Here is a 15,980-nt window from a genome sequence, read left to right as displayed (position 1 = left end):
AAAATAAAGAAACTCCATTTCTTTTTTTTAAAGAGTATTTATTTATTTACTTATTATGTGCATGCAGTGTTGTGCCTGCATGCCAGAATAGGGCACCAGATCTCATTACAGATGTTTGTGAGCCCCCATGTGGTTGCTGGGAATTGATCTCCAGACCTCAGGAAGAGCAGCCAGTTCTTAATCTCTGAGTCATCTCTCCTGCCCCAGAAACTCCATTTCTATCCATATTGTCACAAATAATATTTCCTTCTTTTATAAGGTCAAACAACATTCCACTGCAAGTATATATCCTACTGCCTCTATGCATTAACCTGTCAATGAACATTTGGGTTGTCTCCATAATTTGAATATTATGAATATTCTCATATTGAATCCAAATGATTTTTTAAAATCTTTATTGCCAGATCTTGTAATAGTTCTACTTTGGTTTACTTTATCGAGAAACCTACACAGTTTTCTGTAATGGTTTAACTATGCTATATCCCCACCAACAATATAGTGCTTTGTGAACACACACACACACACACACACACACACACACACACACACACACGTACACACACACAGTATATATATATACACAGTGGTCATGACGCCTGGAATAAAGTAAAAGCTCATTGTGGTTTGAATGTTGAAATTCCCTAAGAATGTCTTCACTGTCCTTTCTTGGAATGTGCCATTATGAGAAAATAGAAAAAAAAAATACACTTTTCTGAGAAGCCCCTTGATTGTCCTGTTTTCTTAATGATAAAATCTTTCCTCCCTAAATGTCATCAGAAGGTGATACCTAACAAGAAGCAGCAATGGTGTACTCCCAACATTCCCTCATCTCTCAAAGCATGTCCAATAGTGGGAAGAATGAAGGGAAAAGACTTCAGATCTACACCGACTCCATGAAGGGCTCTTCCAGCCCATCAGTCTCCTTCCTGAAAAAGAACATTAATTGCAGCAAATCTTGTGTTTCAACGCAGCTATGTTTCTAGAATTATCAACAATAAATGATCAAGTTATCTGATTTCTGTTCTTGTATGCATCTCTACTCGGCCCCCCACCCCTGATTAAAAATACCCTGTCAACCAAATTATTTTTAACACTGCCTCTGACATCCATAACTTTGTAGGTAATAATTTAAGAATGACACTCAGTGGCATAGTGACAGAGTATATTTTACACACTTGCTTGAAAAATTGTTATTAAATATGGGCATTCCTAGCACATCTCTAACAGTCTTATTTATGATAATTTATGATAGGAGTATACAGACAAGGCATGAAAAATTATAACTAAATTCATAAAAATAAAAGTATATTAGGAATTTTTATTTAATAAATACATCATACTAAATATTGGCCAGGATGTCTGTGAGCATGTATTAATCAGGTTTTCTGAAGAATTAGGTACAAAAAAAGTCATAAAATGGAAGATGAACTTTGAATCAGAGGCATTCAAAGAGAGCCAGCGGAATTTAATTGCATTCAGTAGAAAAATGGAAAAGTAAGCAAACATTTAGTTTAGTTGAAACTACCAAAATTCATTTAAGGTAGTTGAAACACAGTATATGACATATTTTATATTCAAAAGGTCAAGGGAAGACTAATGTTCCTTTCTAGTCTCACTGGGGCTTAGCCTCTTCAGATTGATACAATAGGAGTTGAGTTTCTTGATTATGATTCTTTGCAGAGTTCTTGATTATGATTCTTTGCCAGAGTTCGTTAAAGAACACACCTGAAAGGTATGGAGTTTAATCACAGTATTATCTTTTTCTGCTCTGTGAGGTCCATGAGGATACCAGACTTTTGATACCTTGTGCACCATGGGATCCTTGTCTACAGCAGAACAATGAGCTGTAACATTTAACACTTGTAAACAGAAGTGTTGGACCCAGAGTTTTATCCTCCTCAGGTGGAAGTTGTTGCTTCTTGTTGATTGTTTTCTCCCTCTGCTGTTTCTTCTGGATTCCAGGCTCTCCCGTCCAACAGAGCTTTTTTAAGCCTTCTCCAGAAGATGTGCCTCCCCAGAGCATTGTCCTCCCACTCTAGGTATGTGTTCCTGCTGAGAAGGCGATACAGCTCCACCTGTTGCCTCAGCAGAGACTTCTCCACCTTCTCCAGGACAATGAAGATGATGCCAGAGTGGCTGCTCAGAAACTGCCATGTCTGAGCAATCTCATATTCAAAGATACACCAGCGACTTTGGATAAAGTGTCTAGACACCACCACTATAACCTTCCGGCTCTTGTGGAAGCCTTCCTGGATGATGTTGGCAGCGATGGCTACACCAGGAATAAAGTCTCTGTAGTGGAGGCAGAGCCGAAAGGGGGGCACCCCTTCTTCTAAATTCTTTACCAACTCATTTCTCACCCAGTCCTCATCCTGGCTGGAGTAGATGACAAAGGCATCATAGGTACTTTCACCTCTGCTGTACTTTTTACAGCCAGCAATAAGTATCAGGTGAAAATAGAATTTGTAAATCAGAAACGCTATAGTGGATACCACAAGGACACTGATCACTGACAAACTGATGATGGTCCTGTGCATATAACAGGTGGCATTCCTAAAATCCAACACCAAGGAGTCCTTCATTTCTACGGGTGTTGCACATGTCATTTGTTTAGTGTTCACTAAGAACAGCCTCTGGTCCTTGACCCACTGCAGGAAGTTCTGATGTTCACATGTACAAGCAAAAAAATTATTAGAAAGATTTAAGAAGGCTAGATTCTTTGGAAAATGTTGCAGTATTCCTTTGACGGTCTCTATGTGATTGAAACTGCAATCAAGAGTCTTGAGGGAGTGCAGCTGTTTATAATGGAATGGATCCAAAATCAATAGTTTGTTATGACTCATATTTAGTAACTGAAGTCTATGGAGTGTGTCAAACACTCCCCAAGATACCTGTTGTAATTGGCATTTAGAAATATCCAGGGATGTCAAGTTTGTCATATTTGTGAAGACATTTGAAAGAGTGTTGTCTTTGAAAGAATTGCCAGCCATTTTTAAGGTGTTGAGACTGGTCAAGCCATAAAACATGCCATTGAACTCAATTTTGGTGTTAGTATAAGAGATGTCAAGATAAAGCAGTTTTTCAAGAGATAAGAACACTGGGAATTCTGTGGCCTTCTTTAAAGTAGAATGCTGAAAATCCAGGTATTCCAGCTGTTCTAAACCCATGAAGTTTGCACTCATACTGATGACACCATTGAAGCTGAGGTTTAAGTGTTTCAGGATGCTTGTTCCAAAATCATCATAAGAACAGCAACCCCTAAAGCTCAGTCCATTTCCACTGAGATCTAGATATGTGAGGCTTGGCAGATTCACATCTTTAAAACTGGTTGTCCCTTTGTTGCTAGTAAAAGTCAAACGTTTAAGGAAGGGGTGCTCCAGAGGTGGAAATTGATTAAATTCACATCTAATGACAGCTAAGTTTTGCCATTTGAAATATTTAGGAATGTCTTCTAGTTGTCTTAAATACACACTTGCCAGAGATATTGCAGAAACATTTGCCAAGCAATTGAAATCAGTAATATCACCTGAAAACTCATTTGCATATGTTAACCGGAACTCATCAATGACCATATTGCACAGTCCTTCCATCACAGAGCGGTCAAAACTTTCTACCTTCCTTTCATTTTTAAATTCTCCCAAGATCAACCTATGCACTTGTAAACCTTCCAGGTTTTGAATGCAAGTTTTCATTACATTTGTGCTATTAAAATTACTTCTTAGAGTCAGTTCATGGAGCTTAATTCCTTGAAAGGCTCGAGGTTGAATAAAGTCAATTGGGTTCAAGGACAGCTCTAAAGAGAGATTGTACTGGGGATTTTCACGTAAAGCCTGTAAGTCTTTGTGGGAAATAGTTTGAATATAGTTATTAGAAAGGTCCAAGTGTTCTAGGTTAGTCAGATTGGAAAAATATTCAGGTAACTTGGAGGAATGTATAAGATTGTGAGCCACATTAAGTTTCTTTAAGGTTATAAGGTGTCCAATAGGTAAGACCTCTAGAGAAGTCAGTTTTATCTCCACAGCCACCAGATTTTGTAAATTTGCTAGTCCAGAAAAACTTCCCAGGGATAAATTCTGGATAGGGTTTCCTGTCAGTATCAAGGTTGAGAGCAGCTGTAACCCCTGATATGCCTCATCTTCAATTGTCTCAATTTCACACCTATGGGGAAAAGAGATACCAATTAAGTACTTTTGCTTAATAAAGCTTTGCAACATCATGAAAACCGCTGCAACCCCACCATAAAAACAGATGTGATATGCCATATTATTGTGAATAGACAAACATACTAAGCAAGGCAGGTGACAATGGTGTGAGCAGGTGAGAAGCTCTGCAGATTTGGCGTTTTCCCACTTCCCTGAACTATGCAGGGTGGCAAATCCATCAGAAGGACATCAACTCATGATCAATAATTGGGGCACATAACAACTGTTTGGTTGACAGAATATGTAATTGCCTTAGATTAAATTAAGGTGTTTCTTTCCCAACATAGCTGTGTTTGTACATCTAATGGGTACAGACTATATGGGTGGTGGTTAGTTGTTAGTCCTGATAAATGACTAGTGAAAGTCAATTCCAAAGATATAAGTAATCACACATAACTTCCAAGGATGTCATTAATATTTACAAAAAGTTACTTACATATGACAGCTAGGTATTTTAAATCTGTCACTATCACAGGTAAATGTTAGTAAGTGATGACATGAGTAAGTTTTGTGGAAGAAGTGGAAAGAGGGCTTTGAATGTTCACATCAAAGAAATTGACCCTCTTCCAAGGGATGAAAGCAGACTTCTCTGAAAATATTTAAGTGGAATTTTTAATAATAAATGGGAATGAAGGTGAAGCAAACAGCAGGTCTAAAAGCCAAAGTAGGCAGTAGGCATGTCACATACACCTTGTCTGTGGCTGTAGGGCAATAAGGGAACTGAGGGAGGCTAACATGAGGTTGTGATGGCAGGTGTTTGCAAATAAAGTAGAGAATCTCAAGCCCAATGAAATATTATCAATTTTATCCCAAGATAAATGAAGGTTGTGCAATACATAGCATTCATAGAGACAAGCTAACAGCAGAACTCATATGCAGCCAACATACAGCGATGCAAGATAGACTTCACTGCAGGTACATAGCAGACACAGTTTGCAAATGAGTAGTTTCCAAATCTTTTAGAGTAAACCTCACTTTTCCTAGTCTTTTTGGGATATTCATAGGTAATAAAATCATTCCGGTCTGTGTTTTGGTTTTTAATTGGTAATTTGAAAAAATTTAGGGGTATGATAGAAAGAATATGGGAAGAAGAGGTCATGTAGCCACAGCTGGATCTATCTACTCTCCTACCTCCATGCATAATCTTTGGAACCCATATTTTGTGTGGGTTTCCATCATACCACTTCTAAATGATGCAGCACAGTTTGATGCTTTCTCAAGTTCCCTCTTTCAGTTATATGATTTCATAGCCCATAAGCATACTCATATATTGCCATATATAACAGAAAAAGACAAAAAGGTCTTTCTCTGTTTCTATCTCACAATATTTAGCTTATAACTTTAGAGATATGGAGTGATACGGTGAAGAAACTTTGAACTTGGAAGCCAGAGATATGAGGATGATGCTCTAGTCTGCCGAGATAAACAATATTACTCAATATTACTGTAGATAAGTCAATCAAATCCTTCAAAACTCAGTTTTCTTAGACAAAATAAGAAAAAAATATTATACATACATGTATTCTTCTAAGGGCTACCTGGTCTACCACAAATCACTCTTGGGAGCCCAGTCTAGTTACTGTACATTAAACACCCTTGAAAAAGCATGGGGAATAGCCTGTCTACCTGGCTCTAATGCAAAATATCCCATGAGATAAGGGAAGAAGAACCTGACTTCTTTCTAAGTACATATTCAAAGCCTTTAAGGAATGTTCTTATACTGTGCTGTAGACTGATGCTCAAATATATAGGACCTTGATTAGAAATTACGTTCTCTTTTTATTGAGAAAAGGTTATTCTGTTTACCTCTTTTCTTCCTCCCTGTCTTATTCAGTTCCCTTCAAATCTCCCTGGGAAAACTAAAATGTAATGAAATAATTACAATAGCATTTTTTAAACTCATAAAACTCAGTAAATAATTTTACTACATGCAGTACCTAATAACATTTAACCATGCAGGGGGATTTATCATTTTCATTTAATATGAATGATAATTGAGACTGAGGTAAAAGTTACATGCATCAGGTCATACAGTTATAAATGTTGGAGAAAGAATGAACTCCATTCTTCTTTGTGTCACAGAATTGTTGCCCTACACCTTTGTAATACTCTATTAATACCCAAGAAAGAGTATAATACACTGGGTAGTTGCTAACTTTTTGACAGTATTGACTTCTCTGCAGAAGACTTCTAATACCATAATCTTTATCTTTATCAAGAAATTTTAGAATAAAAACATGTGAAATATTTCTGTAGTTCTACAAACATTGCAGGAAAAAATAGGTGATTTATTTATTTCAAATTTTAAGGATGCTCCTCATCATTCCAACCCCTGAGGTAAAGCGGAAGTTGAGCTGGAAGCTTCCCTCCCTGATGGCTAGCTTTCATCAAGAGGGTGCTATAGAGGCTGCTGGGAGAGAGAAGTCATTAACAGTGTCATCCAGCTATGAACCCTATGAATTATAGCACTAACCTGCCAGGCAAGATGTGTCTGTCTAATAATGAAATGTTGGCATAACTTTTGTAGGGATAACAAACCTTATTTGAGTTAGATTTTTGTCCCATCCCACAGGAGGTTACCCATGGCTGGTATTGTTAACCTGGTCAAAAAATAGTGATTAGAGAGATAGATGACCCTGATGTTTCTGGTGGCAGGGAGGGTGGTTATTACTGTGGTTTAGTAAAATTAGCATGGCACCAGACTACTATCTAAATAATTATATTTATACCCATTAACAAATATCACTCCTCTTTCTAGTAAACAGTGAAGAATACAGATATTCTTAGATGTCCTAGATGCTGTGAGTGAAAGATGGTTCTATGCTCTGCCCTGAAACAGACATTTATAACACTTGCTCTAAGGGTCAGAGAACATAGAGAAATAGGGAGCAGAAACAATATGAGAGCCAGAAAACAGGCAGAAGAAGAGCTGTCTTTGGGCATGACACAGCCATTGTAAACATAATCTCACAGGAACTGTGCGTACCTGAACAAGACTAAACCTACCAACATAAAGCCATGGATCAGGGAGGGGACCATGGGGTCCTTCCCTCTCTGTTAAACTTTAGATTCTAGGGAATAGACAGTCATGCTAATTTTACTAAACCACAGTAGTAATATTATTATTAAGAATAAGCCTTCTTGTGTGATTTACTTGGGAGCTGGGTGGTGGGCCTCCCTAAGGGGTAAAAACCCACAACATAGGATGTGGTCCATAAATATTAATGGAATAGTTTAAGCTAATGTAAAAGTTAGAACTGTCCTTAAATATTCTTTTCTAGCTGTCCATCAAACTGAAACCTGGTGAATAAAAGTAGCTTTTCCAAGGATTACAGCAAGTAATACATTTGCTGAATGAAGAGTGAAAGAAGTTGAGTTAGAATAAGCTAGATTTTCTTGCCAGGAATGCAATGATAGAAAATTAACTATCTCACCTTTTGCAGCATGTAAAAGGTCATTCATTACCTGGATAAATCCAGCAACTGAAGTTCTGGAAAATTAGAGAAGCTATGGCTTCCTAAGGTCTTCAGGGGGTTGAAGCTCAGATCTAAGTTCTTGACTGAAGAGGGGATATTGTGAGGGATTTTGCTGAGATTCTGATCCATGCATTGGTAGGTAATGTTAGGATCCACCTGGAATGATCACACAACATTTATTTGTTCCAAACTGCATATGTTCACTCTCCTCCCCAAAGACAAATAATAGGATGGTAAAACTCTTATACAAGCATACCTGTCAACCTTCTGTCCGTCCATCTGTCCATTCAGTCATTCTGTCTTATTTTGTTGAAACAGGGCCTCATTTACCCCAGTCTGGACTTAAATTTGCTATATAGCCAAAGGTGATATTGAACGCCTGATCTACCTGCCTCTACCACACAAGTACAAGTATTACAGGTTTATGACATCACATCCTTTTTCACCCATTCATTGATTCTACTTCATGCCTATAAAATCTCTTATTCTATATATTAGGAAGGAAAATGTGTCCCCCGAATTCTCAATGTGTTAACATTCTACTAAAAGATAATTATAATTAAATGTGGAACAACAAAATCAGGTGTTAAAAGTCTCTCAAGTCTTAAATCCTTGGTTTCATAACAGATGTTCTGTGCCACTTGGTACAAAGTCATTTTCTTATTATTTTATTTATTTTTGAGATTATAATTATATAACACCATTTCCCTTTGCCCTTTTCTCCCTTCAAGTCCTGCCTTAGCTCCTTTTCTTTGCTTTCTTTCAAATTCCTGGCCTCCTTTTTTCATCAGTTTTTGTAATATACAGATATCAACATATATGTAAATATAATCCTAAATACTCAAGTATGTCTTGCTCATTTGTGTAATAGTGCTCATATGTATGATTTCAGGGCTGACCATTTGATGTTTGGTAACCAACTGGTGTTCTATTCCCTAGTAAGACTCTTCCCCACTCAACAAAGAGAAACCATCAATCAAAACACAGAACTCTGGAGCCCAGTCAGTCCCAAGGGATACATTTACAATAAACTCCTGCACCTAAGGCTAAGGAAGAGGGGGAAGGAAGATCATAAGAGCCAAGGGAACAAGACATTTACTGTGAGATTGTGTCTGCTAATAATCTCAGAAGCTATATCCATAAAGTCTGACTAACATGACTGCCTGAACATGAGCTGAACAAGGACTACAATTAGACATGCTACCATGCAAAGAGTAAAAAGGCCAAGAGTCCTCAACTCTCTACAAAGAACTATAGGCACTTAAGGGATGCTGAGAGTGAGGCAACGTTTTTCTTAATGAACTTAATTAGTTTTATATAAAAATGTATTTTGTAAATAACATAGTTTTATGTAAAATTGCTATCATTCTAATTACTTATCCTAATGGTATACAGCCATGTGGAGAATACCAATAAAGATGTCCAGACCTTTCCTAGCTACCACCTATTTTTGACAATTGCATTTTCTTCCTTGGCTTATTGACTTCAGCCACTTGGTGAAGGAATGAGAGGCAGTCTTAAAGTGCATGGATCCCAGTGGTGGAAAAGAGGGATCAAGACCAAGTGCTTTGTGCTGTTATAGTCCCCACTTAGTTTTATCTATTTTTTCACATTTACTGCAAACTCTGTTCCATTACCTTCTACCTAATTTTGTAATTATATAATTTCTTCCAGAAAAATGCTTTGTTTAACCCAGTGAGTTTTGTTTTCACTTATTGAAAAGCAATAGAATTCCCAAAGGACTAAATGAGATCAGAGCTTATCTCAAAACTTACTATAATGAAAGTGATAAATATTAATGTTAATTATCATTGGCTATTATTAATCCCTTGATGCATATCAACATTTTACTGACATGTTATGTATTTTATGCTCACCTTCAAAAAATCTTTTAAAGATGAAGAAAATAAGAAGATAGGGTAATGCACATACAGTCAGAAGATTTATACATGTCTGTTCCCCCTTTCCATATGTCTGTTTAAAGGATTCTTATCATAGTATCCTTGAAGGCATTGCTTCTGATAGAGTAAGGTATCAGGAAGAAATTCTTCTCTTGCTCTCTTTTATTTTCTTCACAGATTTTGACCACCAGGCAACTTTGTGTTGCCTACGTAATGATTTTCCAAATGTTGTTCATTTGATGAACTGGATCATGAGTTTTGATGCTCTGATGATTTTGTTTGCTAAATTGTCTCCAAGGTACAGAAAGGTACATGGTGACCTGTCAATGCCTGCTGACATTTGTTGGATGAGTGAATGATAAATGTTGTATAACTAATGGAATAGGAGTTCACATAAGCCAAATGGTAGGCTTTTTCTGCTAGGGCCATGGGCAGTACAAAAATAAATGCTATAGGATTCCAGTTGGCATTGAACTCACTACATCAGCTAACAGAGAAGGAAAGTTAATAAGACCTACAAATCTTGCCTGGTTCAGGGGAAATGGAGACTGATTCTAGATCCAGAACATGAAAGGTGAGCAACATCCAGATATGTGGAAAAAAAGGAAGAAATGTATGTCATAAGGAGCCAAGAACATAAGCAAATAAAGGGTGGGAACAAATTCAGGTAAACTGGATAGCAACAGGCACAGAGGAGAGCCTTGAGTCATGAGCAGTCACAGTCTGAAGACAAGGGTCTCAGACAATGGCCAGCAACCATTCTTTCATTCACTTCACACATAGAAATTGAAGACTTATTACAATCTAGACATTGGTAGCATAGTGATGAAGCCAGCAGAAAAGAAAGTACAAATAATAAAAAATAGACAAAAGCATGAAATGATATGATCGATGGAAATACATACTGAGAGGCCACAGGCAGAGATCTCCATGTGGCTATCAAAGAAAAAATATCCAGAGAAAGAGATACTTATACAGAGATCTACATAAAGTGAAAAGGAAAAAATAAACCCTGAAATCAAAGCCCTATATTCCAGTACTGTAGCTATAAGCCACACACAACTGTTGAACATGAACCATGTGTGTAGGATAAATTAAAGTATGTGGTAAACATAAATACTGCTGACTTTCTAATATTCTGTACCAAAATGGAACATAAATTATCTTCTAATTAGTTGCACTACATTTGATTTTATAAAATATGTCACTAAAACTAACTTCATCCATTTATTTTTAATTTTTCACTTTGACCATTAGGAAAATTTTGAAATACAAAAGCGGATCCGAAAATTTTACCATAAGACAGCTCTGACCTATGAGATGGATACTCTGCGTTGAACAAAGACCCTGTAGGGTGAAACAGCCTTTGTGGCACTAAAGAATTATGAAAAGGTTATAAAGGAGTAATTTGGGAGATCCATGCCTCTGGACCAATGGAAACAAATAAGGATGAAAGTTTGCTTACAGAAAAGGAGTGTAAATTAGGAAGCTAATCATCATCCCTCCAGATAAGGCCAAGAGAACTGCAACCCAGGCCTATGGAGGGGACAGGCTGACTTTGAGGGTTGTCAGAATACAGTATACACCAACGGCAGTGGGATTTTATCTCAGGGTGAAACTAATTGGAAACTATCTCCATCGACATAACTAAGGAATCTGAAGGCAAGATACCAAAAGAGCAAGGAGTTAGTCTTTGCTATAACTTACAATATTTTCTCCCTTGCCAGCTCTATGACTTTAACTTGTTATACCTGTCTTGAGCTTCTGAGCCTGCCTCACCCTGAGTTATTTCCTTGTTTTCTCCATTCTATTGTAAGCTTCTGAGATAATTGTGTGGTCTGTGCAGGGAGAAAACAAGAATTAGTCATGAATCAGATTACTCACTAGTCTGTATTTCACAAAGAAGGGAGTCACTGCCTTAGCTGATATTTTACATTGCTCTCTGTCTGTCTGTTGTCTCTGTCTGTCTCTCTGTTTCTCTCTCTCTCTCTCTCCCCACTCTCCCTTACCATCCTTCCCTCCTTCCCTTCCTCCCTCCCTCCCTCCCTCCCTCCCTCCCTCCCTTTCAGTATCTTCTAAAATTAATGGCAGAATTCCAAACTCCCAGAAAATTATTTCATTTTGAAAAAAATGTTAGTTATTAACATGTGTGTGTGTAAGTGTTTGTGCATGCGTGTGTGTGTGTATGTGTACACTTTCATGCATGCTCACACCTGCCAAGGCAGACACTTGGAACTCATAGGATATCTCAAAGGAGTAGATTCTCTGCTTCTACCATGTGGGGCTTGAGGACTGAACTCAGATCTTCAGGGTTGGTAGCAACTAAGCACACTTGCTGAGCCACCACTCCATCATTCAAAGATGCTTAGGAGATAGAAGTGACATCCACTTTCACCTGAGTTGGAAAGGTGAAGAATGAACGCAGAAAGCAGAGTGCCCACAGTACCAACAGAAAGGCTTGACATTGATAGCCTTCTCCAATCCCTCTAGTGAGCACAGCATTTCTTTTACAATGTGGAAACTGGCATCAGAAAGGTTCAGTAACTTCTTTGATGTCACTCAGGCAGGTCACAGAACAATACAATATGTTTAAACTAGTTTTACTAATTTCAAGTCTCTAGTCATGGCTCAGAAGAAGTCATAAACGGATCAAAACACCACACTAGCTGCCTGTTCCTGCCCTGCTGACACTGAGTCTTTTTGTTCCCACAGCTTCTCAAGTTTTCGGTTAGTTTAACTCCTTTGTGCAAAATAAACAAACCAGAGCACACAGCAGGAAGCTCTGAGCTGGGGTCAGTTTTGAGAAATGAGGGAGACTAGCAGAAAAGGAGCTGGTCAAGACACATACCTCCACACAGGGATCCAAGCTTTCTGGTCTCAGGAAGGAGAGGAACAAAGCCATTATCAGTGTCCCAGCCAGGCAGAAGGGAGGAATCATCCTGGCATGTTCTGCAACCAGTGGAGGCTCTGAGAAAGCATGATGAACTGACTGGAACCGTTGGCAGGGCCGAGTCCCTGGGGCACCAGCCTCTTCTCTCCCGGTGGGTGCCCCTCTGCGAGGACTGTATTCAAAGATGTTCTGGGCTAAAGGGGGAGAGGAAGTGAGAGTGGCAACCTTAGCATTCTCACTTTCGTTTTTTTTTTTTTTTTTTTTTTAAATCTAGAATGTATCTGCCCGATCGAAGGAGGCAAACTACAAGACTAAGGGGAGAACAGGAAGAAGAAGGCGTTTGCCAACCAGCCCTTGGAGGAACAGCAAGAGGAAGCTGGCTTTCATCCCAGGAAGTCATCTGACCTCTGGGCTTAGTGAAGGCAGGAAAGTAACCAGACTCATAAAGCCAGTGTATGTGCCTGGAACAACATCACCTTCCTGTTTTGTTTTCATTCGTGGAGACTTACTGCTCCAGCTAGACTTGTCAGTCTCTGATGGCCCAGTACTGCAGATAGGGTATTACAAACTACAGGAACTTCTGTTCTCCGGATGCTGAAGGCTGGAACAAGGAATCAAGATGCCATCGAGTGTGTCTGTGTCTTGATCATTTTTCTTGTGTGTGTGTATGTGAGCACAACTGCTTACTCATGGGAGAAATGGATATTTTATGTGTATGTACCTCTATGTGTATGTGCATGCAAGCATGTGTGTGTGTGTGTGTGTGTGTGTGTGTGTGTGTGTGTATAAAACAAACAGAGTTCACTATTGGGTGTCTTCCTTGTTTGTTCTTAATCTTCCTCTGCTATTATTAATTACTAATTATTAAACTATTAGAGATGGGAACAGACACAGTTTATTACAAAAGGGAAAGCCTTCGCAAGAGCTGAAGTTAAAACTCCAAAGGTTCCACCATAGTTATGAAGCCAGAGTCTCTAACTGAACCTGCTCATACAGTCATACAGTGACTAGACTGACTGGCCAGCAAGTCCTTGAGATACACTCATCTCTACCCCCTCCCCAGTGCTGGGGTTACAGATTCATATAACAGTATCCATTTTTTTTTTTAAATGTGGGTGCTAGGGATCAGTAGTCTTCATGCATGTGAAACACTTCACCAACTGAGCTCCCTAACCCCTGACCTCTTTTAAAAATAATGCCATTTGTATTGCATTAAAGTAGATCCATATAACATTATTTTACTTTAATTATCTTATTAAATAGCAGTCACAAGATGAGATGATGGGAGATGAAAACTTCAATATACAAATGTCAGAGAACACTACAAAATTCTACATGTGACACTATTGGTGAAGAAATGCCCGCCTATGAAGCTAATTGAAAGGCTCCAGTGAAGTGCTATGAGGAAGGGATTCAGAATCACATACAACTGAGGTCAAGTCTAGGTTGGATGACTGATGACCAGACAAGGCCACATTACTCAAATGACTTAATTTTCAAGCCTTGCATTTGAACCTATAAACTGAAAACACTTTTTTTTTCATTATAGAATCTGTTATTTAAAATACTTATTCTTAGAAAGCTATATGATTTTCCCTGGTTCATCTATGATCCCAGAAACTTCTGATAAAATCAGTATTGAAAGAGACTCTGGCATAGCAGAGGTTTTCTCTTGGACCCCGGATTGGGCAGAAACCACACCCATACACATGTTTTCACAGAGAGATCCTTTATTAAGTGGGAAAGAAAAGTTAAAGCAGCTGCTTTCTGACTCATGCAGAAAACAGCTGCAAATGACCTTGCAAGTGTAATGTTTAAAAGGAAGAAAGGGGGAGGCCTGTGTTAGAATGGCCTAGGATGTGGTGGCAAAGGAGACAGGAGATGAGAGAAAAGTGGAAGGACATAAGGGAAAAGGGGAAGGGCTCCTTGTCCCAGAGGGACAAAGGGCTGCCTCTGGATAGAGGGGAGAAAGACAGATGTGGCACATAGGCAAATGACAGTTTTAAAGGTAAAGGGGGAAACCCCGTGTTAGGATGAGGTTTCATTTTAATTGAGCATGTTAATTTGGTGAGCCAAAGGGGGTTTTTGATTGGTGGACTTTGGTAGTCAGCCTCTGGAGAAGGAAGTGACCAAATAAGTGTAAAGACCTTGGTGGCTAGCTTTAGGAATGTAATCTAGCAGGTTTTAGCAAGGCAGAAGGAATAGGGGAGGAGGGCAAGGCCTGCCAGAGCCACATGCTCCAGTGAGTCTCTTCATATATACAAATCTCCATTGGTGTTTTTCACTTTGAGACTTTGGGGGAACTGACCTACAGAAGGAATCTTTCATCCTCCAAATTCCTTTTTCCACCCTGTAATACTCAAGCCCACTGCAAAATGATGTACAGTCACCACTCCCACTGAAAGACTGCATCCCTTCATTGTTCTGATTACAAGATCAACCAGCAGCTTCTGAAGAAAAGTAAAAGATACACGATGCAGTCAGATCACACAGCTACCAATTCTGCATTTGCTACAATGTAAAATGAAGATAAAGGGCTGGAGAGATAGCTCAGTAATTAAGAGCAATGACTGTTCTTCTGAAGGACCTGGTTTGGTTTCCAGCACACATACCAGGACTCACAACCATTTGTAACTCCAGTTCTAGGGAACTTGTTGCTCTTTTCTGGCCATACATGAACATCATATATGATATGCATACAAATATGTAGGTCAACACTCATACATACACCAAAGTAAATAAATCTTTAACTAAATAGAAGATAATCAAATTTATCTTGCATGATTGAATTAAATTAGCCATAGCATAGATTCTCATCATATCCTATAAAAGATAATTATGCCAATTATTAAAAATGTATGTAAAGTAAGGATAATCATAATTCCTCAAAGATGTGTTGTAAAGCTTTTAGAACAATGTCTGCATGGAAAGGCAAGTTCACTATAAGTTTCTGATTAATAAAAGTAGGTTAAACGTCACTGGACCAGTGTCTTAGTTGATACCCCCAAGATAGGCCATAAGCATTTCATATCTAACTTGTCTAAAACTATGCTACAAAGGAGCAGACCATAGTGGATCAGGTGAGGATTCCTTCAGATAATCCTTGCCAGAGGCTCCCTGGGGCTTCTTGGCCAGCAGCCTACCTACAGGTTTAGCAACAGACTCTTTCCCAAGGGAATAAAGTACAAAATCATTGTAGGACACTCAAGTCCTATTTTGTTCTCTACATGCAGCACAGTCATGTACATACACACATGGGCATATGACACACATAGGCAAACAATTTAAAGTAAAAAAGTAAATTCTGTCTTTTCAAAGTTAATCATCTCTTGCTTTAATAATCTCACCACACATTTAAATTGTGCCAAACTCTAGAAACTGCAAATACAAAATAATTCTAAGATGTAATTGCTGATTGTTATCCATCATCGACTCTATCCTATTGGTTTAAATATTACGGCAACTCCACGTAGTTAAAAGGGAGGTTTATTTTGTGGGGTAACTTACAGAT

At 38.5% G+C, this 15,980-nt stretch overlaps 1 protein-coding gene across 1 annotated transcript; it reads right to left on the bottom strand.

Moving 5' to 3' along the window:
- Positions 1-1,292: 1,292 nt before the first annotated feature.
- Positions 1,293-12,797, bottom strand: Tlr4 (toll like receptor 4). The gene is made up of 3 exons (XM_036180058.1): positions 12,428-12,797; positions 7,668-7,834; positions 1,293-4,158 (listed from the first exon to the last, which is right to left on the bottom strand). Exons 1-3 carry the CDS (start codon positions 12,515-12,517, stop codon positions 1,899-1,901), a joined length of 2,517 nt encoding a protein of 838 aa, XP_036035951.1. The 5' UTR covers positions 12,518-12,797; the 3' UTR covers positions 1,293-1,898.
- Positions 12,798-15,980: the final 3,183 nt, after the last annotated feature.

The sequence above is a fragment of the Onychomys torridus genome, chromosome 2, assembly GCF_903995425.1.
Source record: "Onychomys torridus chromosome 2, mOncTor1.1, whole genome shotgun sequence".
Taxonomy (NCBI): Eukaryota; Metazoa; Chordata; class Mammalia; order Rodentia; family Cricetidae; genus Onychomys; species Onychomys torridus.
Note: the sequence above shows the minus strand (reverse complement) of the source record. Positions and strands in the feature narration are given on the sequence as shown.

Bases quoted from the DNA above. Each gene is read 5' to 3' on its own strand.
- Tlr4 (XM_036180058.1), bottom strand. From the start codon at position 12,517: ATGATTCCTCCCTTCTGCCTGGCTGGGACACTGATAATGGCTTTGTTC. The intron at 7,835-12,427 runs GTATGTGTCTTG...TGATCATTCCAG, and splicing joins GCTTGGATCCCTGTGTGGAG to GTGGATCCTAACATTACCTA. The intron at 4,159-7,667 runs GTAATGAATGAC...TTTTCCCCATAG, and splicing joins CAGTTGCTGGATTTATCCAG to GTGTGAAATTGAGACAATTG.